This window comes from Salvelinus alpinus, chromosome 23 (assembly GCF_045679555.1).
Source record: "Salvelinus alpinus chromosome 23, SLU_Salpinus.1, whole genome shotgun sequence".
NCBI lineage: Eukaryota > Metazoa > Chordata > Actinopteri > Salmoniformes > Salmonidae > Salvelinus > Salvelinus alpinus.
Genome location: NC_092108.1, coordinates 10496191 through 10518690, shown reverse-complemented (window position 1 = coordinate 10518690; position 22500 = coordinate 10496191). Strand labels below are relative to the sequence as shown.

The 22500-nt window shown below is 44.2% G+C and overlaps 1 protein-coding gene across 2 annotated transcripts in view; it reads right to left on the bottom strand.

The window, feature by feature from the left end:
• The window catches only part of slc1a7a (solute carrier family 1 member 7a), a 138984-nt gene that overhangs the window by 23116 nt on the left and 93368 nt on the right, over window positions 1–22500 (bottom strand). For both annotated transcript variants that reach the window (XM_071360905.1, XM_071360906.1), the window contains exon 3: window positions 1744–1959. In XM_071360905.1, coding sequence (XP_071217006.1) covers window positions 1744–1959 — 216 coding nt within the window. The remainder of the gene's footprint in view (window positions 1–1743; window positions 1960–22500) is intronic.

Genomic DNA, 22500 nt, shown 5'->3' with positions numbered 1-22500 from the left:
TCTCCAACTGTCAACACATTCAAATGAATGGAGGACACGTACACGGGATGTGTAGGTTGGGAATTTTGGGGAGGTGTGCTGTGTGCGGTCATGTTGTGCATCCCCCGTGGACGGTTTTCTCAGTGGGTCACAGAGGGACGCCAGACTATCACATCTCAGTGTCTGTCGACACCCCTTATCCCCTCCACCCCTCCATCCCCTCCACCCCTCCATCCCCTCCACCCCCCCATCCCCTCCACCCCCCCATCCCCTCCATCCCCTCTACCCCCCCATCCCCTCCACCCCTCCATCCCCCACCCTTCTACCCCTCCACCCCCTTGGACAGCTATATTGTATCAAAGCATTTACCCTCAGAGACATTATGTGTTGTTTATAATGATTATACATGAGTGGGTTGAAGTGACGAGATTATAGACCATGATATTGATCCATTAGCTGGAGTTTCTCCAACTGTCAACACATTCAAATGAATAGAGGACACATACACACGGGATGTGTAGGTTGGGAATTTTGGGGAGGTGTGCCCTGCGTGGTCATGTTGTGCATCCCCCATGGACGGAGGGACGCCAGACTATCACATCTCAGTGTCTGTCGACCCCCCTCCACCCATCCATCCCCCATCCCCTCCACCCCTCCACCCTCCACCCTTCCATCCCTCCATCCCCCATCCCCTCCACCCCTAATCCCCCCATCCCCTCCACCCTCCACCCCTCCATCCCCTCCACCCTCCACTCCTCCATCCCCCCATCCCCTCCACCTCCACCATCCCCTCCATCCCCTCCATCCCCTCCACCCTCCACCCCTCCATCCCCCCATCCCCTCCACCTCCACCATCCCCTCCATCCCCTCCACCCACCCCTCCATCCCCCCCATCCCCTCAAACCCCTCCAACCCCTCCACCCCCCCATCCCCTCCACCCCTCCATCCCCCACCCTTCTACCCCTCCACCCCCTTGGACAGCTATATTGTATCAAAGCATTTACCCTCAGAGACATTATGTGTTGTTTATAATGATTATACATGAGTGGGTTGAAGTGACGAGATTATAGACCATGATAGTGATCCATTAGCTGGAGTGTTGACGCAGTGGCCTTGGATGGCAGAGCAACCAAGAGAGACCCTTTTAATAAAGCATTAGGGTATGTTGAGGGCCATGGTTATTTGCTACGTAGATAGCATCCCAAATGACACCCTATTCCCTTTATAGTGCACTACTCTTGACCAGGGCCCATAGTGCACTATAGAGTGCAATTTGGAACGCACAATGGTTATTATGAGGGTTGTTGTTGTTGTTAAGAGATGAGATGAAGCTAAGAGCAGGAAGCCCCGTTAGCTTCCTGTTACAATCTCACTCGCATGCAGGCAGACACACACACAGTCTCGTCCCCAAAAATATTTTTCTCAAGCCTGCCTGAAACACATGAATCTGCAGTAGCCAGGTTAATGTGTAAGGCACTTGTAAACAAAATGTTGCTTTCATTAAAAAAATCAACACTTGATTGATTGAGCAGCAAAGCCATTCAAATGTCAACATTAGTAGAGTACAGAGGCTTGAAGAAAAAGTGATAAAGTCATATTGCTGTTTGAATATGTATTGAGTAAACAAATGTTGTGTTTATTGTAAATGTAAATAATAAAAACCCTTGAACCTTCAATGTAGGCTGACTTTAAAACAATTCAATTACATTGGACACAACAACAAAGGTCAAAGGTAAATTTAATTATCTTCATCCTGTCTCTTACCGAATCAGATCAAGCAGGGCATCAGCGGAGCTCATGATTGGCTTGCCGCTGTCCTCGTTGTCCTCCTTCTGGGCGGCGCCACCTGGGTGGATGATGGTAACCATGAGGATGCCCACCACCACCGCCACGAAGGTGGTCCACAGGTAGTAGGAGACGGTCATGATACCGAGGCGGCTGGAACACTTGGCATCCAGGGCTGCCAGCCCTGACATCAAACTAGAGAGAAGAACAGAATGGTGAGGAGGAAGGAACCAGCCCTGACATCAAACTAGAGAGAAGAACAGAATGGTTAGGAGGAAGGAACCAGCCCTGACATCAAACTAGAGAGAAGAACAGAATGGTGAGGAGGAAGGAACCAGCCCTGACATCAAACTAGAGAGAAGAACAGAATGGTTAGGAGGAAGGAACCAGCCCTGACATCAAACTAGAGAGAAGAACAGAATGGTTAGGAGGAAGGAACCAGCCCTGACATCAAACTAGACAGAAGAACAGAATGGTGAGGAGGAAGGAACCAGCCCTGACATCAAACTAGAGAGAAGAACAGAATGGTTAGGAGGAAGGAACCAGCCCTGACATCAAACTAGAGAGAAGAACAGAATGGTTAGGAGGAAGGAACCAGCCCTGACATCAAACTAGAGAGAAGAACAGAATGGTGAGGAGGAAGGAACCAGCCCTGACATCAAACTAGAGAGAAGAACAGAATGGTTAGGAGGAAGGAACCAGCCCTGACATCAAACTAGAGAGAAGAACAGAATGGTGAGGAGGAAGGAACCAGCCCTGACATCAAACTAGAGAGAAGAACAGAATGGTGAGGAGGAAGGAACCAGCCCTGACATCAAACTAGAGAGAAGAACAGAATGGTGAGGAGGAAGGAACCAGCCCTGACATCAAACTAGAGAGAAGAACAGAATGGTTAGGAGGAAGGAACCATCCCTGACATCAAACTAGAGAGAAGAACAGAATGGTTAGGAGGAAGGAACCAGCCCTGACATCAAACTAGAGAGAAGAACAGAATGGTTAGGAGGAAGGAACCAGCCCTGACATCAAACTAGAGAGAAGAACAGAATGGTGAGGAGGAAGGAACCAGCCCTGACATCAAACTAGAGAGAAGAACAGAATGGTGAGGAGGAAGGAACCAGCCCTGACATCAAACTAGAGAGAAGAACAGAATGGTTAGGAGGAAGGAACCAGCCCTGACATCAAACTAGAGAGAAGAACAGAATGGTTAGGAGGAAGGAACCAGACTGGTAATCCCAGACAGAATGAGAGAAGAACAGAATGGTTAGGAGGAAGGAACCAGCCCTGACATCAAACTAGAGAGAAGAACAGAATGGTTAGGAGGAAGGAACCAGCCCTGACATCAAACTAGAGAGAAGAACAGAATGGTGAGGAGGAAGGAACCAGCCCTGACATCAAACTAGACAGAAGAACAGAATGGTGAGGAGGAAGGAACCAGCCCTGACATCAAACTAGAGAGAAGAACAGAATGGTTAGGAGGAAGGAACCAGCCCTGACATCAAACTAGAGAGAAGAACAGAATGGTTAGGAGGAAGGAACCAGCCCTGACATCAAACTAGAGAGAAGAACAGAATGGTTAGGAGGAAGGAACCAGCCCTGACATCAAACTAGAGAGAAGAACAGAATGGTGAGGAGGAAGGAACCAGCCCTGACATCAAACTAGAGAGAAGAACAGAATGGTTAGGAGGAAGGAACCAGCCCTGACATCAAACTAGAGAGAAGAACAGAATGGTTAGGAGGAAGGAACCAGCCCTGACATCAAACTAGAGAGAAGAACAGAATGGTTAGGAGGAAGGAACCAGCACTGGTACATCCCAGACAGAATGAGAGAAGAACAGAATGGTTAGGAGGAAGGAACCAGCCCTGACATCAAACTAGAGAGAAGAACAGAATGGTTAGGAGGAAGGAACCAGCCCTGACATCAAACTAGAGAGAAGAACAGAATGGTTAGGAGGAAGGAACCAGCCCTGACATCAAACTAGAGAGAAGAACAGAATGGTGAGGAGGAAGGAACCAGCCCTGACATCAAACTAGAGAGAAGAACAGAATGGTTAGGAGGAAGGAACCAGCCCTGACATCAAACTAGAGAGAAGAACAGAATGGTTAGGAGGAAGGAACCAGCCCTGACATCAAACTAGAGAGAAGAACAGAATGGTTAGGAGGAAGGAACCAGCCCTGACATCAAACTAGAGAGAAGAACAGAATGGTGAGGAGGAAGGAACCAGCCCTGACATCAAACTAGAGAGAAGAACAGAATGGTGAGGAGGAAGGAACCAGCCCTGACATCAAACTAGAGAGAAGAACAGAATGGTGAGGAGGAAGGAACCAGCCCTGACATCAAACTAGAGAGAAGAACAGAATGGTTAGGAGGAAGGAACCAGCCCTGACATCAAACTAGAGAGAAGAACAGAATGGTGAGGAGGAAGGAACCAGCCCTGACATCAAACTAGAGAGAAGAACAGAATGGTGAGGAGGAAGGAACCAGCCCTGACATCAAACTAGAGAGAAGAACAGAATGGTGAGGAGGAAGGAACCAGCCCTGACATCAAACTAGAGAGAAGAACAGAATGGTGAGGAGGAAGGAACCAGCCCTGACATCAAACTAGAGAGAAGAACAGAATGGTTAGGAGGAAGGAACCAGCCCTGACATCAAACTAGAGAGAAGAACAGAATGGTTAGGAGGAAGGAACCAGCCCTGACATCAAACTAGAGAGAAGAACAGAATGGTGAGGAGGAAGGAACCAGCCCTGACATCAAACTAGAGAGAAGAACAGAATGGTTAGGAGGAAGGAACCAGCCCTGACATCAAACTAGAGAGAAGAACAGAATGGTTAGGAGGAAGGAACCAGCCCTGACATCAAACTAGAGAGAAGAACAGAATGGTGAGGAGGAAGGAACCAGCCCTGACATCAAACTAGAGAGAAGAACAGAATGGTGAGGAGGAAGGAACCAGCCCTGACATCAAACTAGAGAGAAGAACAGAATGGTTAGGAGGAAGGAACCAGCCCTGACATCAAACTAGAGAGAAGAACAGAATGGTGAGGAGGAAGGAACCAGCCCTGACATCAAACTAGAGAGAAGAACAGAATGGTTAGGAGGAAGGAACCAGCCCTGACATCAAACTAGAGAGAAGAACAGAATGGTGAGGAGGAAGGAACCAGCCCTGACATCAAACTAGAGAGAAGAACAGAATGGTTAGGAGGAAGGAACCAGCCCTGACATCAAACTAGAGAGAAGAACAGAATGGTTAGGAGGAAGGAACCAGCCCTGACATCAAACTAGAGAGAAGAACAGAATGGTTAGGAGGAAGGAACCAGCCCTGACATCAAACTAGAGAGAAGAACAGAATGGTGAGGAGGAAGGAACCAGCCCTGACATCAAACTAGAGAGAAGAACAGAATGGTGAGGAGGAAGGAACCAGCCCTGACATCAAACTAGAGAGAAGAACAGAATGGTGAGGAGGAAGGAACCAGCCCTGACATCAAACTAGAGAGAAGAACAGAATGGTTAGGAGGAAGGAACCAGCCCTGACATCAAACTAGAGAGAAGAACAGAATGGTGAGGAGGAAGGAACCAGCCCTGACATCAAACTAGAGAGAAGAACAGAATGGTGAGGAGGAAGGAACCAGCCCTGACATCAAACTAGAGAGAAGAACAGAATGGTGAGGAGGAAGGAACCAGCCCTGACATCAAACTAGAGAGAAGAACAGAATGGTGAGGAGGAAGGAACCAGCCCTGACATCAAACTAGAGAGAAGAACAGAATGGTGAGGAGGAAGGAACCAGCCCTGACATCAAACTAGAGAGAAGAACAGAATGGTTAGGAGGAAGGAACCAGCCCTGACATCAAACTAGAGAGAAGAACAGAATGGTTAGGAGGAAGGAACCAGCCCTGACATCAAACTAGAGAGAAGAACAGAATGGTGAGGAGGAAGGAACCAGCCCTGACATCAAACTAGAGAGAAGAACAGAATGGTGAGGAGGAAGGAACCAGCCCTGACATCAAACTAGAGAGAAGAACAGAATGGTGAGGAGGAAGGAACCAGCCCTGACATCAAACTAGAGAGAAGAACAGAATGGTTAGGAGGAAGGAACCAGCCCTGACATCAAACTAGAGAGAAGAACAGAATGGTTAGGAGGAAGGAACCAGCCCTGACATCAAACTAGAGAGAAGAACAGAATGGTGAGGAGGAAGGAACCAGCCCTGACATCAAACTAGAGAGAAGAACAGAATGGTTAGGAGGAAGGAACCAGCCCTGACATCAAACTAGAGAGAAGAACAGAATGGTGAGGAGGAAGGAACCAGCCCTGACATCAAACTAGAGAGAAGAACAGAATGGTTAGGAGGAAGGAACCAGCCCTGACATCAAACTAGAGAGAAGAACAGAATGGTTAGGAGGAAGGAACCAGCCCTGACATCAAACTAGAGAGAAGAACAGAATGGTGAGGAGGAAGGAACCAGCCCTGACATCAAACTAGAGAGAAGAACAGAATGGTGAGGAGGAAGGAACCAGCCCTGACATCAAACTAGAGAGAAGAACAGAATGGTGAGGAGGAAGGAACCAGCCCTGACATCAAACTAGAGAGAAGAACAGAATGGTGAGGAGGAAGGAACCAGCCCTGACATCAAACTAGAGAGAAGAACAGAATGGTTAGGAGGAAGGAACCAGCCCTGACATCAAACTAGAGAGAAGAACAGAATGGTTAGGAGGAAGGAACCAGCCCTGACATCAAACTAGAGAGAAGAACAGAATGGTGAGGAGGAAGGAACCAGCCCTGACATCAAACTAGAGAGAAGAACAGAATGGTGAGGAGGAAGGAACCAGCCCTGACATCAAACTAGAGAGAAGAACAGAATGGTGAGGAGGAAGGAACCAGCCCTGACATCAAACTAGAGAGAAGAACAGAATGGTTAGGAGGAAGGAACCAGCCCTGACATCAAACTAGAGAGAAGAACAGAATGGTTAGGAGGAAGGAACCAGCCCTGACATCAAACTAGAGAGAAGAACAGAATGGTGAGGAGGAAGGAACCAGCCCTGACATCAAACTAGAGAGAAGAACAGAATGGTTAGGAGGAAGGAACCAGCCCTGACATCAAACTAGAGAGAAGAACAGAATGGTGAGGAGGAAGGAACCAGCCCTGACATCAAACTAGAGAGAAGAACAGAATGGTTAGGAGGAAGGAACCAGCCCTGACATCAAACTAGAGAGAAGAACAGAATGGTTAGGAGGAAGGAACCAGCCCTGACATCAAACTAGAGAGAAGAACAGAATGGTTAGGAGGAAGGAACCAGCCCTGACATCAAACTAGAGAGAAGAACAGAATGGTTAGGAGGAAGGAACCAGCACTGGTACATCCCAGACTAGAATAAGAGAAGAACAGAATGGTTAGGAGGAAGGAACCAGCCCTGACATCAAACTAGAGAGAAGAACAGAATGGTTAGGAGGAAGGAACCAGCCCTGACATCAAACTAGAGAGAAGAACAGAATGGTGAGGAGGAAGGAACCAGCCCTGACATCAAACTAGAGAGAAGAACAGAATGGTTAGGAGGAAGGAACCAGCCCTGACATCAAACTAGAGAGAAGAACAGAATGGTTAGGAGGAAGGAACCAGCCCTGACATCAAACTAGAGAGAAGAACAGAATGGTTAGGAGGAAGGAACCAGCCCTGACATCAAACTAGAGAGAAGAACAGAATGGTTAGGAGGAAGGAACCAGCCCTGACATCAAACTAGAGAGAAGAACAGAATGGTTAGGAGGAAGGAAGCAGACCTGGTAATCCCAGACTAGAATAAGAGAAGAACAGAATGGTTAGGAGGAAGGAACCAGCCCTGACATCAAACTAGAGAGAAGAACAGAATGGTTAGGAGGAAGGAACCAGCCCTGACATCAAACTAGAGAGAATAACAGAATGGTGAGGAGGAAGGAACCAGCCCTGACATCAAACTAGAGAGAAGAACAGAATGGTTAGGAGGAAGGAACCAGCCCTGACATCAAACTAGAGAGAAGAACAGAATGGTTAGGAGGAAGGAACCAGCCCTGACATCAAACTAGAGAGAAGAACAGAATGGTTAGGAGGAAGGAACCAGCCCTGACATCAAACTAGAGAGAAGAACAGAATGGTTAGGAGGAAGGAACCAGCCCTGACATCAAACTAGAGAGAAGAACAGAATGGTTAGGAGGAAGGAACCAGCCCTGACATCAAACTAGAGAGAAGAACAGAATGGTTAGGAGGAAGGAACCAGCCCTGACATCAAACTAGAGAGAAGAACAGAATGGTTAGGAGGAAGGAACCAGCCCTGACATCAAACTAGAGAGAAGAACAGAATGGTGAGGAGGAAGGAACCAGCCCTGACATCAAACTAGAGAGAAGAACAGAATGGTGAGGAGGAAGGAACCAGCCCTGACATCAAACTAGAGAGAAGAACAGAATGGTGAGGAGGAAGGAACCAGCCCTGACATCAAACTAGAGAGAAGAACAGAATGGTGAGGAGGAAGGAACCAGCCCTGACATCAAACTAGAGAGAAGAACAGAATGGTTAGGAGGAAGGAACCAGCCCTGACATCAAACTAGAGAGAAGAACAGAATGGTGAGGAGGAAGGAACCAGCCCTGACATCAAACTAGAGAGAAGAACAGAATGGTTAGGAGGAAGGAACCAGCCCTGACATCAAACTAGAGAGAAGAACAGAATGGTGAGGAGGAAGGAACCAGCCCTGACATCAAACTAGAGAGAAGAACAGAATGGTTAGGAGGAAGGAACCAGCCCTGACATCAAACTAGAGAGAAGAACAGAATGGTGAGGAGGAAGGAACCAGCCCTGACATCAAACTAGAGAGAAGAACAGAATGGTGAGGAGGAAGGAACCAGCCCTGACATCAAACTAGAGAGAAGAACAGAATGGTGAGGAGGAAGGAACCAGCCCTGACATCAAACTAGAGAGAAGAACAGAATGGTTAGGAGGAAGGAACCAGCCCTGACATCAAACTAGAGAGAAGAACAGAATGGTGAGGAGGAAGGAACCAGCCCTGACATCAAACTAGAGAGAAGAACAGAATGGTTAGGAGGAAGGAACCAGCCCTGACATCAAACTAGAGAGAAGAACAGAATGGTTAGGAGGAAGGAACCAGCCCTGACATCAAACTAGAGAGAAGAACAGAATGGTTAGGAGGAAGGAACCAGCCCTGACATCAAACTAGAGAGAAGAACAGAATGGTGAGGAGGAAGGAACCAGCCCTGACATCAAACTAGAGAGAAGAACAGAATGGTGAGGAGGAAGGAACCAGCCCTGACATCAAACTAGAGAGAAGAACAGAATGGTTAGGAGGAAGGAACCAGCCCTGACATCAAATTAGAGAGAAGAACAGAATGGTGAGGAGGAAGGAACCAGCCCTGACATCAAACTAGAGAGAAGAACAGAATGATTAGGAGGAAGGAACCAGCCCTGACATCAAACTAGAGAGAAGAACAGAATGGTGAGGAGGAAGGAACCAGCCCTGACATCAAACTAGAGAGAAGAACAGAATGGTTAGGAGGAAGGAACCAGCCCTGACATCAAACTAGAGAGAAGAACAGAATGGTTAGGAGGAAGGAACCAGCCCTGACATCAAACTAGAGAGAAGAACAGAATGGTGAGGAGGAAGGAACCAGCCCTGACATCAAACTAGAGAGAAGAACAGAATGGTTAGGAGGAAGGAACCAGCCCTGACATCAAACTAGAGAGAAGAACAGAATGGTGAGGAGGAAGGAACCAGCCCTGACATCAAACTAGAGAGAAGAACAGAATGGTTAGGAGGAAGGAACCAGCCCTGACATCAAACTAGAGAGAAGAACAGAATGGTTAGGAGGAAGGAACCAGCCCTGACATCAAACTAGAGAGAAGAACAGAATGGTTAGGAGGAAGGAACCAGCCCTGACATCAAACTAGAGAGAAGAACAGAATGGTTAGGAGGAAGGAACCAGCCCTGACATCAAACTAGAGAGAAGAACAGAATGGTTAGGAGGAAGGAACCAGACTGGTAATCCCAGACAGAATAAGAGAAGAACAGAATGGTTAGGAGGAAGGAGCCAGACTGGTAATCCCAGAATGGTTAGGAGGAAGGAGCCAGACTGGTAATCCCAGACAGAATCAGAGAAACAAACAGAATGGTCATAATAAAACTGTAGACAGCGAGCCGAAAGAGAGAGAGATGGGTCGAAACAGAATGGGTCAGGAAAGAGAGAACTCAGTGGTAAAGGTTGTTGAAATGGTTAGCTACCTGCTGTTTTCTTCTCTATAGTGCATAGCGACATTCATGTTAAATGCACTTTTTAAATAATGTTTCATTTGAAAGCTTCTTTGAGAGGTTCAGCCATGGTGATTTCAGAAAAAGTTTGGTTTCAGTTAAGAGCCTACATTTCGGCCCACTAACTTTCCCGGGAAAATGTAATTGGCACACACATCAAATATACACAGAAAGCAATAAAACGTTCAGTTCTGACACTATTCTATTGGTCCAATAGGGCAGACAAGCTCAATCAAGCACAGATAAAGTATTTGAAATGATTTAAATCCAGGTCTGCTACTCTCAGTGAGATAGTGTGAGAGATAGTGTGATAGATAGTGAGATAGATAGTGTGGTAGATAGTGTGATAGATAGTGAGATAGATAGTGTGATAGATAGTGTGATAGATAGTGAGATAGATAGTGTGATAGATAGTGTGAGAGATAGTGTGATAGATAGTGTGAGAGATAGTGTGGTAGATAGTGTGATAGATAGTGTGAGAGATAGTGTGAAAGATAGTGTGGTAGATAGTGTGATAGATAGTGTGGTAGATAGTGTGAGAGATAGTGTGGTAGATAGTGTGGTAGATAGTGTGGTAGATAGTGTGAGAGATAGTGTGAGAGATGGTGTGATAGATAGTGTGAGAGATAGTGTGAGAGATAGTGTTGTAGATAGTGTGATAGATAGTGTGAGAGATAGTGTGAGAGATAGTGTGAGAGATACTGTGGTAGATAGTGTGATAGATAGTGTGGTAGATAGTGTGAGAGATAGTGTGAGAGATAGTGTGATAGATAGTGTGGTAGATAGTGTGATAGATAGTGTGATAGATAGTGTAGTAGATAGTGTGAGAGATAGTGTGAGAGATGTTGTGAGAGATAGTGTGAGAGATAGTGTGGTAGATAGTGTGGTAGATAGTGAGATAGATAGTGTGATAAATAGTGTGGTAGATAGTGTGGTAGATAGTGTGATAGATAGTGTGAGAGATGGTGTGAGAGATAGTGTGAGAGATAGTGTGGTAGATAGTGTGGTAGATAGTGAGATAGATAGTGTGATAGATAGTGTGGTAGATAGTGTGGTAGATAGTGTGGTAGATAGTGTGATAGATAGTGTGATAGATAGTGTGGTAGATAGTGTGGTAGATAGTGAGATAGATAGTGTGGTAGATAGTGTGGTAGATAGTGTGGTAGATAGTGTGATAGATAGTGTGGTAGATAGTGTGGTAGATGGTGTGGTAGATAGTGTGATAGATAGTGTGGTAGATAGTGTGGTAGATAGTGAGATAGATAGTGTGGTAGATAGTGTGGTAGATGGTGTGGTAGATAGTGTGGTAGATGGTGTGGTAGATAGTGTGATAGATAGTGTGGTAGATAGTGTGGTAGATAGTGTGGTAGATAGTGTGGTAGATAGTGTGAGAGATAGTGTGAGAGATAGTGTGATAGATAATGTGGTAGATAGTGTGGTAGATAGTGAGATAGATAGTGTGATAGATAGTGTGGTAGATAGTGTGGTAGATAGTGTGGTAGATAGTGAGATAGATAGTGTGATAGATAGTGAGATAGATAGTGTGATAGATGGTGTGGTAGATTGTGTGGTAGATAGTATGATAGATAGTGTGAGAGATAGTGTGGTAGATAGTGTGGTAGATAGTGAGATAGATAGTGTGATAGATGGTGTGGTAGATTGTGTGGTAGATAGTGAGATAGATAGTGTGGTAGATAGTGTGGTAGATAGTGTGGTAGATAGTGTGATAGATAGTGTGGTAGATAGTGTGGTAGATGGTGTGGTAGATAGTGTGATAGATAGTGTGGTAGATAGTGTGGTAGATAGTGTGATAGATAGTGTGGTAGATAGTGTGGTAGATAGTGTGGTAGATAGTGTGGTAGATAGTGTGGTAGATAGTGTGATAGATAGTGTGTGTTGGAGTTGGTTGGAACAACTGGGTATAAAGACTGGGAATAACAAGATGGAGGGAGGCTTACAGTTCTTTCCCAGTAGGTACGGAGGATAGAGGACAGGATAGGGACGTAACCCATGTATATATCATAGAAGAGTGTATTGTTTTTAGGCCAGCTGTTTTTAGTCAAGATGTTTGTGTTTTAATGTAATATGTAATTGTTGTACTGTATGTGTGTTTATAGTTTTGTTTAATGTTGTGTTAGTGTATGTAAGTTGTTTTGTCTGAAACGTTGTTCACCCTGCTGCTATTGGACCAGGTCTCTCTTGGAAAAGAGACATTATCTCAATGAGAAAAAACCTGTATAAATAAAGGTAAAATATATATTTTTTTTTAAACCCTGATTAACCCTGGTTAATACTGCTTTGTCCGAGCTGTGACCCCAGCACCTGCAGGATACCACAAGGTGGTTCCCACTTCTCAAACCAACCAACCGTGAGCAAAGTCCATCTTAGTCAGAGTTATTAGACATATATATTAGAACCACTTTCATTGGCTGGTTGAAACATCATCATGAATCATCATGAATCATCATAAATCCTCATGAATCATCAATAAATCATCATAAATCATCATAAATCACCATGAATCATCATAAATCATCATGAATCATCATAAATCCAACATCATTTTGCTCAACCAGCAGCCAGTTTCTCCATATTTGATCAAATGACAATAACCAGGGTTTCTCAGGGAGCTTCTGCCAACAATAAGTCAAACAGCAACAATCATTACAAAACATGATGTCAGAGGTCATTGAAAGAAAATGTCAGATTCTTGAAGTCAGTCTGTCAGTATCCTCAAGCAACCTGTTACTAAACCAGAGAGACAGAGAAAGAAGCCTTTTACATAAGGAAAGGCCACAGATGTTTCTGAGCTGTGCGTGACTGTCTCCAGATATCCCCCATCAGAGCAGCCGGGTAGACAGTTAGAGCAGAGCAGTGGTGAATTAAACGTTGCTTCCTCCCCTCCTCCTCTCCTCTCTCCTCCTCTGTTCCCCTTTCCTCTCCTCCTCCTCTCTTCTCCTCCTCTCCTCCTCTCCTCCTCTCCTGTCCTCCTATCCTCTCCCCTCCTCTACTCCCCTCCTCTGCTACCTTTTCTTCTCCTCTCCTCTCCTCTCCTCTCCTCTCCTCTCCTCTCCTCTCCTCTCCCCTCCCCTCCTCTCCTCTCCTCTCCTCTCCTCCTCTGCTCCTCCTCTCCTTCTCTCCTCTCCTCCTCTCCTTCTGTCCTTTCACACATAACATGAATCTGCCCCCAAAACAACCAGAGAAAAAGGGTTGCTGTTAAAACATGTCAAGAAAGGTCAGAACAAGTTCAGGAAAACAACAGAGACTATTTAGATAGGATTTTAGGTTTATCGCAGTAAGATGGTCATTCAGATTTCATTTGATTCATGTAGCCTTCCCCAGTCTATCGCAGTAAGATGGTCATTCAGATTTTTAATTTGATTCATGTAGCCTTCCCCAGTCTATCGCAGTAAGACGGTCATTCAGATTTCATTTGATTCATATCGCCTTCCCTAGTCTATCGCAGTAAGACGGTCATTCAGATTTCATTTGATTCATGTAGCCTTCCCCAGTCTATCGCAGTAAGACGGTCATTCAGATTTCATTTGATTCATGTAGCCTTCCCCAGTCTATCGCAGTAAGACGGTCATTCAGATTTCATTTGATTCATGTAGCCTTCCCCAGTCTATCGCAGTAAGATGGTCATTCAGATTCAGATTTCATTTGATTCATGTAGCCTTCCCCAGTATATCGCAGTAAGATGGTCATTCAGATTCAGATTCCATTTGATTCATGTCGCCTTCCCCAGTCTATCGCAGTAAGATGGTCATTCAGATTCCATTTGATTCATGTAGCCTTCCCCAGTCTATCGCAGTAAGACGGTCATTCAGATTTCATTTGATTCATGTAGCCTTCCCTAGTCTATCGCACAAAGATGGTCATTCAGATTCAGATTTCATTTGATTCATGTAGCCTTCCCTAGTCTATCGCACAAAGATGGTCATTCAGATTCAGATTCCATTTGATTTATGTAGCCTTCCCTAGTCTATCGCAGTAAGATGGTCATTCAGATTCCATTTGTTTCATGTAGCCTTCCCCAGTCTATCGCAGTAAGACGGTCATTCAGATTTCATTTGATTCATGTAGCCTTCCCCAGTCTATCGCAGTAAGATGGTCATTCAGATTCAGATTCCATTTGATTCATGTAGCCTTCCCCAGTCTATCGCAGTAAGATGGTCATTCAGATTCAGATTTCATTTGATTCATGTCGCCTTCCCTAGTCTATCGCAGTAAGACGGTCATCCAGATTTCATTTGATTCACATAGCCTTCAAATCAAATTGAACTGGTCACATACACATGGTTAGCAGATGTTAATGCGAGTATAGTGAAATGCTTGTGCTTCTAGTTACTACAGTACAGTAATATCTAACAAGTAATCTAACAATTCCCAACAACTATCTAGTACAAACAAATCTAAAGGGGTGAATGAGAATATGTACATATAAAGATATGGATGAGCGATGGCCGTGCGGCATAGACGAGATGCAACTAGACGGTATAAAATACAGTATATACATATGATATGAGTAATGTAAGATATGTAACCATTATTTAAAGTGGCATTATTTAAAGTGGCCAGTGATTGGGTCTCAATGTAGGCAGCAGCCTCTCTGAGTTAGTGATGGCTGTTTAGCAGTCTGATGGCCTTGAGATGGATGCTGTTTTTCAGTCTCTCTGTCCCAGCTTTGATGCACCTGTACTGACCTCGCCTTCTGGATGGTAGAGGTGTGAACAGGCAGTGGCTCGGGTGGTTGTTGTCCTTGATGATCTTTTTGGCTCGGGTGGTGCAGTTGGCGTACCAGGCTGTGATACAGCCCGACAGGATGCTCTCGATTGTGCATCTGTAAAGGTTTGTCAGGGTTTTGGGTGACAAGCCACATTTCTTCAGCCTCCTGAGTGGGTCTAGGGTGGCCGGTAAGATGCAGGTGAAATTATCCTTGACTAGTCTCTCAAAGCACTTCATGATGACAGAAGTGAGTACTACGGGGCGGTAGTCATCTTGTTCAGCTATGAGGGCTGTCGTGGTGTCTGCTTAAGGGGGAGTGTACACAGCTGTGACGATAACTGACGAGAATTCTCTTGGGAGGTAATATGGCCGGCATTTGATTGTAAGGAATTCTAGGTCGGGTGAGCAGAAGGACTTGAGTTCCTTTATGTTGTTATGATTACACCATGAGTCGTTAATCATGAAGCATATACCCCCATCCTTCCTCTTCCCAGAGAGGTGTTTATCTCTGTCGGCGCGATGCATGGAGAAGCCCGGTGGCTGAACCGATTCCGACAACATATCCCGAGAGAGCCATGTTTCCGTGAAACAGAGGATGTTACAATCTCTGATGTCCCTCTGGAAGGCAGACATCAAACCCTTGCTCGAATTTAGTCTACTTTGTCAAGAGACTGGACATTGGCGAGTAGTATACTCGGGAGCGGTGGGCGATGTGCACGTCTACAGAGGCTGAACAAGAGGCTGATCCGTCTGCCCCTTCTGCGGCGCCGTTGTCTTGGTACCTACTGGTATCAGATCCATTGTCCTGGGTGGTGGTCCAAACAGAGTATCCGCTTCGGGAAAGTTGTATTCCTGGTCGTAATGTTGGTGAGTTGACATTGCTCTGATATCCAATATTTCTTCCCGGCTGTATGTAATAAGACTTAAGATTTCCTGGGGTAACAATGTAAGAAAGAATACATAGAAAAACAAAATACTGCATAGTTTCCTAAGAACTCGAAGCGAGGTGACCATCTCTGTCGGTGCCATCTTGTCCCCAGTCTATCGCAGTAAGATTGTCATTCAGATTTAATTTGATTCATGTAGCCTTCCCCAGTCTTTCCAAATTTATTTTTGTACTGGTACTAAAGTACTGAGGCTGAGACTATGTGACGTCGCAAATAATCATTATTAACCTTTATGTAACGAAAAAGCTGAGAAAACACACTGTATTTATGGGAACACTTGTAGCAGATTTAATTACATTTAGTACCAGAGAGCATTTATGCTGAAGTGGAAATGGAGGAGACATCGATCTGTCTCTATGATCACCCAGAGCTGGACAGACAAGGGATGCATCCCAAATGTCACCCTATTCCCTACAAAGTGCAGTTATTTTGAGCATAGCCCCATGGGCCCTGGTCAAAAGTAGTGCACTATATAGGGAATAGGGTGCCATTTGGGATGAAGACAAGATGTGTCACTAACCGCCCAAAGTTGAATCCTGTGTTGTTTGGCTAGCGGGTTGAAGTGGTCACTGAATGTTTTCTTTGCCATTTCGTGCTGTGACTCCAACCTATCCAATCTGCGTTCCAAATGGCACCCCATTCTCTAAATAGCGCACAACTTTTGAACAGGGCCCATATGGGAAAAGGGAATAAGGTGCCATTTGAGACATATGTGCAGTGAACCGTCCTGCCCTCCTGCTGAGGGTGGAAACCGTGCCGAGGCTGAAATAGCTTTCTGGAATAATTATTGTCCTTGATCTTCCCAATCACTCTTACCAGCCAGATCAAAGACAGGAGGCGTTCCTCTTACCAGCCAGATCAAAGACAGGAGGTGTTCCTCTTACCAGCCAGTTCAAAGACAGGTGTTCACTGTGGCTAGGGGGAGGATGGGGGCACAGCAGACGATGGGCACAGGAGGCAGTGAATGAAATATAATATTTACATAAGTATTCAGACCCTTTACTCAGTACTTTCTTGAAGCACCTTTAGCAGCGATTACAGCCTCGAGTCTTCTTGGGTATGACGCTACAAGTTTGGCACACGTGTATTTGGGGAGTTTCTCCCATTCTTCTTTGCAGATCCCCTCAAGCGCTGTCAGGCTGGATGGGGAGCATTGCTGCACAGATATTATCAGGTCTCTCCAGATATGTTAGATCGGGTTAAAGTCCGGGCTCTGGCTGGGCCACTCCTGTGTTGTCTTGGCTGTGTGGTTAGGGTCGTTGTCCTGTTGGAAGCTGAACCTTCGCCCCCAGCCTGAGGTCCTGAGTGCTCTGAAGCAGGTTTTCAGCTAGGATCACTATACTTTGCTCCTTTCATCTTTCCCTCGATCCTGACTAGTCTCCCTGCCTCTTAAAAACATCCCCACAAGTTTCACAGTAGGGACAGGTTTCCTCCAAACGTGACGCTTGGCATTCAGGCCAAAGAGTTCAATCTTGGTTTCATCAGACCAGAGAATCTTGTAACACACGTTACTTTATAATAACACACATTACTAAACCATAATGACCCAGAGATGTCTCAGTGGGGGGGGAGTGGTAAAATTCACCGGGTCTACCTGCACTTTAGTACAGAGTGACTTACAGGAAGTTCCGCTCAGGAGGGTCATGTTCAGGAGGCACAAAACAGAAGCTAGCTTATTGAAAAGGAAGTTGTAGTGCTTGTACTTGTCCTGTTACAACACTCAACGTGCACTTTCTTTGAGGATACTATTAGTTATTTGCAATACATTTCAATGCATTCATTGTGCCTTTATAAGGCATTATAATACAGGCTATAAGCATTCAGAAGTATATGTGGCTCCTTATAAAGTATTTTGCTTACATGATGGACTATTTATTCACTGAGATATATTATCTGTTATGTATAGTCTCTCGTGACACATTTTCTCCAGCAGCACCCCAACGTCAACATATGTCAAAATGGAGGATTTCTGTGTTTGGTGGTCGGACAGATGCACAACAAATGATGTCATCGGAAAACACTTTTTGACATCTTCTGGTGTTTATGGGGATTTTATCTCTGAACCGGAAAAAGGAAAGTACCAGATAATGTCAAAGTGTATCCAGACCATGTCATCGGAAACACTTATCTTTCTCCATCTTCCGCTTTCATTTTTATTACAAAACATACAGCAGAAACATGCCTATTTCACATGCTGATGTCCCTTTAACACAGATTTGGTTCTGGGTGCTGAAATGATGTATAATTATTATTTATGAGAACTGTTGTTGATGTTTTCTTCTCTTCTTTTCTCTGTGCCCGGTGAACAACCAACCCTCAGATGTCATTAACATGTACACTGACGATACAGCTCCCATTAGCTCTAATAAGACAGACAAAAGCATTGGAATTCAGCCAGGCATGCTCTCTGATTCATCCAGACTGGGGACCAAATTACATCCAATTCCCTATATAGTGCAAAAAAATTGAAAGATACACATTGAAGTCAATGAGAAGAACAAAAACACCAATGAACAATACAGACTGCTAAAGAGGTCATCAGACAACATCCTTCATGGGTGACAAATGAAAGTAAATACATTCATTAGATGTTAATTATTAAACTAAAGCAATAATACTTACACCTGGAGGCATCAGACATGCTTCAGACCCGGTTAAGTCTGCTCCAGAACTGATCAGAATTCTCATCGGTTGATTTCTCAAGGTCAAATACAACAGAGTTGGAGCCAGAGAGGCTCCAAGGTACGCCTGTGACTGATATTGCCATAGAAGTTGGCAAGACAGCATCAACAGATTTTGGACCAGGCTAACACAAATATGCTGCTGGATGTGATTTTAGGCAAGCGCTGTTATCTTACTCACTACCTCTTTCTCCTGACGGAGGAGAACAACAGAAAAAGGTCCTTTATGTTTCCCCAGTCAGCGAGGTAATAGTCTGCCCTTTGACCTCTAACCCCTGTTGGCCTAATGACATACACAGATACATCACGTTTTGATTCCAACAGCAGAAGATTTCAGTCCTCTCTGCTATTTCCTGTCAATCAGTATTGTATACAGTATAATATGCAAAATCCCTGTCATCCATCATCAACATACAGGCAATTAAAACAAAAACTCCTTCTTGATGAAACAATATTGTAATGTTCGATTGAGCCATCCTCAGGAGAGGACAAGTCCATGGAAATAAATAGCCTTCTGATAAGAGAGGTGTCAGAGAGGAAAGGTCGAGCCGGGAAAGCCTCTATGTTCTTGGAAACATATCAGTGAAGAGCAACGCAGGAGGGATTCATCACATCGCCATGAAGACTTGACTGACTGACAAAGCAATGTTCTTACAGAGCAAAGCAGAGCAGATGTGGATTTTCCACCATATGTAAATTGAATATATATGTTTTTTATTTAATTTATTTTTTATTTTATTTTTTACTCTCTTTTCTCCCCAATTTTCGTGTATCCAATTGCTAGTAATTACTATCTTGTCTCATCGCTACAACTCCCATACGGGCTCGGGAGAGACGAAGGTCGAAAGCCATGCGTTCTCCGAAACACAACCCAACCAAGCCGCACTGCTTCTTAACACAGCGCGCCTCCAACCCGGAAGCCAGCCGCACCAATGTGTCAGAGGAAACACCGTAAACAAACCCTCCCTAACCCGGATGACGCTAGGCCAATTGTGCGTCCCCCCACGGACCTCCCGGTCGCGGCCGGTTGCGACAGAGCCTGGGCGCGAACCCAGAGTCTCTGGTGGCGCAGCTAGCGCTGCGATGCAGTGCCCTAGACCACTGCGCCACCCGGGAGGCCTGAATATATATATGTTTTAGATATGTCAGAACGTGAGTCTTCTTAGAAATTAGAGCATATATTTTTGATAGAAATTAGAGCCCTATCGTCTTCTAAGAAATTATAATAAACATATCAGTTAACCATGTAGATTTTAGAATGCATGTCGGAATGTCGGAATGTCGGGATTGGTTGATGCAGTGCCTCAGGAATAATGATGTATTCTTAAGTTGGAAGGAATGACCCCTCTGGCGATGTTTACTTTAACACCAATAACATATAAACTAAATGGAAATCAACACAGCACTGGCACTTTGTTTACATTAATCAGAATAAATGGTTCCAATTTAACCATCTAAAGTAGTAGTAGAATCAACCCTCTACAGTAGTAGTAGTATTATCAACCCTCTACAGTAGTACTAGTATCAACCCTCTACAGTAGTAGTAGTAGTAGTATCAACCCTCTACAGTAGTAGTAGTATCAACCCTCTACAGTAGTAGTAGTATCAACCCTCTACAGTAGTAGTAGTATCAACCCTCTACAGTAGTAGTAGTATCAACCCTCTACAGTAGTAGTAGTATCAACCCTCTACAGTAGTAGTAGTATCAACCCTCTACAGTAGTAGTAGTATCAACCCTCTACAGTAGTAGTATTATCAACCCTCTACAGTAGTAGTATTACCAACCCTGTACAGTAGTAGTAGTATCAACCCTCTACAGTAGTAGTAGTATCAACCCTCTACAGTAGTAGTAGTAGTATCAACCCTGTACAGTTGTAGTATTATCAACCCTGTACAGTAGTAGTAGTATCAATCCTCTACAGTAGTAGTAGTATCAACCCTCTACAGTAGTAGTATTATCAACCCTGTACATTAGTAGTAGTATCAACCCTCTACAGTAGTAGTAGTAGTAGTAGTATGAACCCTCTACAGTAGTAGTAGTAGTAGTAGTATGAACCCTCTACAGTAGTAGTAGTATCAACCCTCTTCAGTAGTAGTAGTAGTAGTATCAACCCTCTACAGTAGTAGTAGTAGTAGTAGTAGTATGAACCCTCTACAGTAGTAGTAGTATCAACCCTCTTCAGTAGTAGTAGTAGTAGTATCAACCCTCTACAGTTGTAGCAGTAGTATCAACCCTCTACAGTAGTAGTAGTATCAACCCTCTTCAGTAGTAGTAGTATCAACCCTCTTCAGTAGTAGTAGTATCAACCCTCTACAGTAGTAGTAGTAGTAGTATCAACCCTCTACAGTAGTAGTAGTATCAACCCTCTACAGTAGTAGTAGTAGTATCAACCCTCTACAGTAGTAGTAGTATCATCCCTCTACAGTTGTAGTAGTAGTATCAACCCTCTACAGTAGTAGTAGTATCAACCCTCTTCAGTAGTAGTAGTATCAACCCTCTTCAGTAGTAGTAGTAGTAGTATCAACCCTCTACAGTAGTAGTAGTATCAACCCTCTACAGTTGTAGTAGTAGTATCAACCCTCTACAGTAGTAGTAGTATCAACCCTCTACAGTAGTAGTAGTAGTATCAACCCTCTACAGTTCTAGTAGTAGTATCAACCCTCTACAGTAGTAGTAGTATCAACCCTCTACTTTAGAAGTAGTATTAACCCTCTACAGTAGTAGTAGTAGTATCAACCCTCTACAGTAGTAGTTGTATCAACCCTCTACAGTTGTAGTAGTAGTATCAACCATCTACAGTAGTAGTAGTATCAACACTCGACAATAGTAGTAGTAGTATAAACCCTCTACGGCAGAAGTAGTATCAACCCTCTACAATAGTAGACGTGTCAACCCTCTACAGTAGAGAATATGTATCAACCCTTGACAGTTGTAGTAATAGTATAAACCCTCTACATTGGTAGTAGTAGTATGAACCCTCTACAGTGGTAGTAGTATCAACCCACTACAGTAGTAGTAGTAGTAGTATCAACCCTCGACAATAGTAGTAGTAGTAGTATCAACCCTCTACGGTAGTAGTAGTATCAACCCTCTACAGTAGTAGTAGTAGAAGTATGAACCCTCGACAGGATTAGTAGTAGTATCAACCCACTGCAGTAGTAATAGTAGTAGTAGTTTCAACCCTCAACAGCAGTACTAGTAGTATAATCAACCTTCCACAGTAGTAGTAGTAGTATCAACCCTCTACAGTAGTAGTAGTATCAACACCATACAGTAGTAGTAGTATCAACCCTCTACAGTAGTAGTAGTAGTATCATGCCCTCTACAGTAGTAGTAGTAGTATCAACCCTCTACAGTAGTAGTAGTAGTATCAACCCTCTACAGTAGTAGTAGTATCAACCCTCTACAATAGTAGAAGTGTCAACCCTCTACAGTAAAGAATATGTATCAACCCTTGACAGTTGTAGTAGTATCAACCCTCTACAGTAGTAGTAGTAGTATGAACCCTCTACAGTGGTAGTAGTATCAACCCTCTACAGTAGTAGTAGTAGTAGTATCAACCCTCAACAATAATAGTAGTAGTAGTATCAACCCTCTACGGTAGTAGTAGTATCAACCCTCTACAGTAGTAGTAGTAGTAGTATCAACCCTCAACAATAGTAGTAGTAGTAGTATCAACCCTCTACGGTAGTAGTAGTATCAACCCTCTACAGTAGTAGTAGTAGTAGTATCAACCCTCAACAATAGTAGTAGTAGTAGTATCAACCCTCTACGGTAGCAGTAGTATCAACCCTCTACAGTAGTAGTAGTATTAGTATCAACACTCTACAGTAGTAGTAGTAGTAGTATGAACCCTCGATAGGATTAGTAGTAGTATCAACCCTCTACAGTAGTAGTAGTAGTAGTTTGAACCCTCGATAGGATTAGTAGTAGTATCAACCCTCTACAGTAGTAGTAGTGTTAGTATCAACACTCTACAGTAGTAGTAGTATTAGTATCAACACTCTACAGTAGTAGTAATAGTAGTATGAACCCTCTACAGTAATAGTAGTATTAGTATCAACCATCTACAGTAGTAGTAGTAGTAGTATCAACCCTC